This window comes from Ylistrum balloti, unplaced genomic scaffold (assembly GCF_031769215.1).
Source record: "Ylistrum balloti isolate Yb309-2 unplaced genomic scaffold, AGI_CSIRO_Ybal_v1 Utg370414, whole genome shotgun sequence".
NCBI lineage: Eukaryota > Metazoa > Mollusca > Bivalvia > Pectinida > Pectinidae > Ylistrum > Ylistrum balloti.
The window spans coordinates 68,299-74,961 of NW_026782281.1; the positions used below are offsets into that span (position 1 = coordinate 68,299).

Below are 6,663 nucleotides of genomic sequence, written 5' to 3' on the forward strand. Positions count from 1 at the left end.
TGGTGCTGAAGATTTACGGAGAGGAAGGGAGGGGAGTGGTGCTGGAGATTTACGGAGAGGGAGTGAAGTGGTGCTGGAGATTTACGGAGAGGGAGGGAAGTGGTGCTGGAGATTTACGGAGAGGGAGGGGAGTAGTGCTGGAGATTTACGGAGAGGGAGGGGAGTGGTGCTGGAGATTTACGGAGAGGGAGGGGGAGTGGTGCTTGAGATTTACGGAGAGGAATACGGAGAGGGAGGGAGTGGTGCTTGAGATTTACGGAGAGGGAGGGGAGTGGTGCTTGCGATTTACGGTGAATGGAGGGGAGTGGTGCTGGAGATTTACGGAGAGGAAGGGGAGTGGTGCTGGAGATTTACGGAGAGGGAGGGGAGTATTGCTGGATATTTACGGAGAGGGAGGGGAATGGTGCTGGAGATTTACGGAGAGGGAGGGGAGTGGTGCTGGAGATTTACGGAGAGGAAGGGGAGTGGTGCTGGAGATTTACGGAGAGGAAGGGAGGGGAGTGGTGCTGGAGATTTACGGAGAGGGAGGGAAGTGATGCTGGAGATTTACGGAGAGGGAGGGGAGTGGTGCTGGAGATTTACGGAGAGGGAGGGGAGTGGTGCTGGAGATTTACGGAGAGGGAGGGGAGTGGTGCTGAAGATTTACGGAGAGGAAGGGAGGGGAGTGGTGCTGGAGATTTACGGAGAGGGAGGGAAGTGGTGCTGGAGATTTACGGAGAGGGAGGGAAGTGGTGCTGGAGATTTACGGAGAGGGAGGGGAGTAGTGCTGGAGATTTACGGAGAGGGAGGGGAGTGGTGCTGGAGATTTACGGAGAGGGAGGGGAGTGGTGCTGGAGATTTACGGAGAGGGATGGGAGTGGTGCTGGAGACTTACGGAGAGAAGGAAGGGGAGTGGTGCTGGAGATTTACGGAGAGGGAGGGGAGTGGTGCTGGAGATTTACGGAGAGGGAGGGGAGTGGTGCTGGAGATTTACGGAGAGGGAGGGGAGTGGTGCTGAAGATTTACGGAGAGGGAGGGGAGTGGTGCTGGAGATTTACGGAGAGGGAGGGGAGTGGTGCTGGAGATTTACGGAGAGGAAGGGGAGTGGTGCTGGAGATTTACGGAGAGGGAGGGGAGTGGTGCTGGAGATTTACGGAGAGGAAGGGAGGGGAGTGGTGCTTGCGATTTACGGTGAATGGAGGCGAGTGGTGCTTGCGATTTACGGAGAGGGAGGGGAGTGGTGCTGGAGATTTACGGAGAGGGAGGGGAGTGGTGCTGAAGATTTACGGAGAGGGAGGGGAGTGGTGCTGGAGATTTACGGAGAGGGATGGGAGTGGTGCTGGAGATTTACGGAGAGAAGGAAGGGGAGTGGTGCTGGAGATTTACGGAGAGGGAGAGGAGTGGTGCTGGAGATTTACGGAGAGGGAGGGGAGTGGTGCTGGAGATTTACGGAGAGGGAGGGGAGTGGTGCTGAAGATTTAGGGAGAGGGAGGGGAGTGGTACTGGAGATTTACGGAGAGGGAGGGGAGTGGTGCTGGAGATTTACGGAGAGGAAGGGAGGGGAGTGATGCTTGCGATTTACGGTGAATGGAGGGGAGTGGTGCTGGAGATTTATGGAGAGGGAGTTTGTTAATCTGGGTTTTTTAAGCTTTTGTGATGAACCGTGTCATATCGAAGTACCAAGATTTACCTTTGAAGGTACAGGTATACATAAACAACATCCTGGCAGAATTGTTTTGCTTAGTGTTGCTCTACAGTTTTCACATCACCATCTCAATGTTCTCGAGTAACAGTATAAAAGAACGCTTCATTTCAACATCACATATATAACTGGTGATGAATTTTGGTGCTTCAAATACGGAGGGTAAAATCTGAAGAAAAAAAAAACGAAGTCTTCATGGAGCCACGTGAGGTCAATAACGTGTATAAGTCTCTGGTGGCGAATAGAAAACATTTCTTAATCAAAATATCAAACTTGATTCTTGCGGATTGTGAAAAGATACAATTCTGTTTTAGGTTAATTAATATCACTCTTAAAAGAAAATATAACAATCTACATCTCGAACAAAAACCACGGAAGTGCAACAAATGACATCTAGAACAAAAAAAAACTTAATTCAAACCCAAATTCGATGAAAACATGAAAAAATATAAAGAAAAGAAATATTTACACGGTGACTCCTGAAAAAGTACAAGTAGAATAAGACCGTGTATTCAGGAAGAATAAGCGTCTTCTGCTTCAACGACGACTCTCACCATGTAAACCTTGGTCAGTTTAAGTAAGTAATGGCACGTTCCCAAATGAGAACCAGGTAAACAGGAACGGAACCACTAGGCCCAGTGTAGTGGGCATCAAACACACCAGTATCGTATCACACAAAGAAATACAACATTCTCAATGAAATAACTATGACGACCATAAAACTTCCCCTTAATCTCCATCAACCTGCGAAAATCGTGATATGGGTCAAACACTTGAATATCGAATTAACTGTTGCATAGGAACATTATGGGATGGGGATGCAGGATTGTTGCTGTCCATAAATGGAAAAATCCCAATTGACCATTTGAATTTATATCATGCTTATTATACAGTTTGGTGGGAAGCATTTTGGATAGAAGTGTTGTTTTTTGTTTTTTTTTGTTTTGTGTGTGTGAGTGAGAGTGGGTGAGGGTGTGTGTGTGTGTGTGTGTGTAAGGATAATAATATTACGTTATTTGATGTAAGCTGATTTTAGTCGACAACTACTCCTGAATACATAATAATATAAGTTTCCGTCGATATCTTACATAAACTTAAGGTGATTTCAAAGATTTACCATCATTAGTGGAATCCTCCACAAGTAAATCCTTTTTGCGCGTGTTAAGTATGGATTCTGCTAACAACAAGTGAAATATTAATAATAAACTGATTCTCATTACTTTACTTGGCTAATGATATACTAAATAGTAAAATCGATGTTATATACGGAACACTGAGAAATATATAGTATACATCTCGGGTCTTTGTAAACGTCACAGAACGATAACTTTTCTTTTTAACTGATTATAACACATCAGTGCATTTTGGTTTCAAGTTTCGAAAAATGACCCGGCGTCTCACCGTGTTCGTTTCAGTTTTACACTATTCAATGGAAAAGTTTGACAATACAGTGTTAAGGATGCGGGTCTCCCTTTGATACGATAACTATAGTGTAAGAAAAAACAGATTTAATCAGTCGAGTTGGGTATAAATTAGACGCGAAAAGGTGTGCTGTTTTCCTGCAGAAAAAGCCATGTTTTCCCCTCCAGTGTCTCGTTTCAACTTTGTTGGCCCGCAACGTCACAGATGCAACAGGGAGAACGGGAGCGTCGCTAAATGCCGTCAGGTACGTTATATATAGCCACTTACTATCTTCATTAAACGCTCCATACAGAAATTAGGCTATTGCTGGTATGACCTGCACAGATATTCAAAGCCAAAGGTGCATTTTATTGAAATTATGAAGATTTGCAGCGTCGGTAATTAATTAGGATATACGCAGGCTCAGCGTACCTTCGAGGTATATATTTTATTTACTTAACCGTGAACCTGTCAAAAAATCTGTGCATAGATGTTGCAAATGATTGAAATGATCATAAAGCTATCAGAGGCGGAAGTTTATTTCTCACACTACAGGCTAACATTGACACATACATGTTGTTTGAGGCACATTTTGCAAGGAAACTTATAAAATCAGTCGCAGCTACAACTGTGCGATTAAGATAAAACATTCTAGCGAACCAGATGTAGAAGCTTCAATATTTGCTCCATCTTCACCTTGCTGATACTCTATTCCTTCGTTTACATCGTTCAGGATCACAGTTTTTATAATCCCTCCCTACCTCTCTCTCTGTACTTTGGGAACGGGGGCCATGACTTTGGAAAATATAAAATTCGGGAAATTTATAAAATCAGACATTTGAATTTAATCATAACTGTTAGATTTACTACTCTCCAGATATACTTTCTTACAGCAAAAACCAGAAATCAGTACCCATAGCAGTAATTTAATTAGTTGTACATGGGAGAGTACATCCATTTTTTAGAGAAATTCTTACACTATTATTAATGTTGGAGTTTCAATGCATGGTCTGAGGAAAAATAAGGGCATTGCAATTCGGAATAGGGCCCATATTTCACTCCAAATCCTTCAGAAAAGAAAATCTTGATGCCAGGCCTACTGCCTTTATTTATGTAAGTCAAAAATCTGCCTCTAATTTTTTGCTTGAATACTCTGTATTCTACTTTGAAGATAAAAATAGCATCCGCAGAGTTACTTCCCTTGTCGAAGTTATTGTCTATTCAGTATTTTCATAACTTGTGAATATCGGAATGCATTTTTTGTAACTGTTATGAGTGAGAGTGAAATTGTTCAGGGTTTGATGTTGAAAAATTTTGTATCCCAATTTAGTTTTATATTTTAATGCATTCCTGTTCTCCAACATACAACACTACACTTAAATTTATATAAATTCTTAATGTAGAAAATTAATGACCTGAATAAATATGAAATTTTAATTGAAAAGGCTGTCATATTTTAACATGATAATACTTTACCTTAGTTCAGAATTTCACCAAAATAGAAACAAGCTCTTGAGTTTCTAGCTGGTGAAAAAAATATTCATATGAATCAAAAAAATATTTTCTGACTTTTGTAAAGAAAAGATTTTATATCATTGCACTGGAATTGTTACTGGTGAGCTAGTTTAAACTTTAAGATTTTAATATGAGGGTAAATATATATTACTTATGATAAAATTACTGACATACATAAATAAATTCAATTAGATATGGGCACTGAGGTGAAACATTCACAGAAGGATGCGTTTGAAATATTAAGCTAAAATTGACAAGGAATTTACAAGGGTGAAGCTTTCAGGTGTACATCAAAGGATGAAATTGACAACACTTAACAGGTGAAGCCTCCAGGTAAACTTGTAAGATGCATATATGTACCTTAGCAACTCATTTTTCACCCTACCTGGCCAACATATTTAAACTTGTTCCTGAAACTAAAGTACATATTCAGTAAAAAATTCTGTTGAGAAATATCTCATAAAAAATATACCTTAATGTATCAGTTAATTTTTCATTTTATTAAGATCGAAAAGAAACAAGTAAGTATTCCTTGTGATCTTAGTAGTGTATGGTTCTCAATGGCAGATGTTGATATAAAAAATATTAATATGGTTGGACCTTAAATTGATTTAGAATCGAAATAATGATTTATATATATATATATATATATATGTGATTCGAATAAACTTGAATATATCTATATTTGTATCATTATCATAAAGCAGATGAATTTCATTGTTTCACTGAGTAAATACACACGATACTCTTAAGTATTTACAGAACAAATGCAATCTATTTATTCAAAATTAAAAAAAATTGTCAGTGTATGGCTTATAAAAGCATGAAAGCTGTGTAAATTAGCAAAGCAATACCAACTGAGAAATGAATTTTACCATATACAACCTAATATCTGCACAAATCACTTAAACAGACTTTTTTTCCCTTTCTGTGTGGAGAAAAGTTGAAAACATTTATGAATTATAAATTTGAATCTCTTTTCTCTGTAACCTATAAAAGCACAGTGTAGTTCTCATTAATCTGAATAGATTTTATTATTTGTGGATTTGAATCCAGGATCTCTGGCTTACTAATCTGATGCTGAACCGATAGAGCTAAAGAGAAGTTCTCTCTAGCCAAGTTGTATACATTGTGGCTTTTGTTTACTTCAGTTAGATAAATACTAACACTCCAGGAAATATTTTGTCCTCAAGTTTCCAGAAGCTACAGTGATGATTATAGAGCATTGCTAAGTATTATTCCTTGGTGAACCAAAGTACAGAGGTCATTGTTTATTTCAGTGCCTCCGCTAGGATTTGAACTGGGAACTTCTGGTTTACTAATCTGAAGCTCAACTGATTGAACTAAAGAAAAGTTCTCTGTAGTTAAGTGGTAAATTACGACTAGTATTTTACTACAGTTACAAATTATATATACAGCACAGTTATCAAGTTAATTAACTGATATTGAAAAATATCTGGATAAATATTGTAAAAAGTTGCCTGTGAATAAGAGAGACCCCTTTAAATTCATCAGCATGTTGTACATAGTGATGTAAATTTATTAGAAAATGGTCCAAGGAAAGACTATGTATTATTAATGCAAACATTCTGAATTAATTGGTTCAGTATCATTGTTACCTTCTATTTAAGTACCGCTCAGGAAATTGATGGAGTATTAAATTTATACTTGTAACAGCCAGACTGTATATAATCATTTCAATTACACCTGTATCAACCTCACCGTGTGTGGTCAGTTTGACCACCAGTTAAGTTCCAGTTGATAAAAGTCTATAAATGTAATTAATTTTGATACAGTGAATGTCTTTACATACCTAGTAATCGCAATAGGCCCTTCCAGAAGTGTTCAGTGGAATATTCTGTGAATTCAACAGAGGGAAGGGGATGTGAAAAACACTTGCCTACCTACAGGGTAGGGTTGAACTTGCTATAAAGGTTTTTATGATAAACTTTAAATCAGTTTTGATGTTAAACTTTCACATTTTGTTTTACATGTGAATTAATTGTGATATCCTACTAATTTTTCACGTAAACTTAAAGAGGGGAACAATACATTCAGTGATTACA

At 38.9% G+C, this 6,663-nt stretch overlaps 1 protein-coding gene across 1 annotated transcript; it reads left to right on the forward strand.

Annotated features, from left to right (window-relative positions):
* Positions 1-294: 294 nt before the first annotated feature.
* LOC132554501 (golgin subfamily A member 6-like protein 2) lies at positions 295-1,461 on the forward strand. The gene has a single exon (XM_060218810.1). The coding sequence runs from the start codon at positions 295-297 to the stop codon at positions 1,459-1,461; it is 1,167 nt and encodes a 388-aa protein (XP_060074793.1).
* The last annotated feature ends 5,202 nt before the right edge of the window (positions 1,462-6,663 follow it).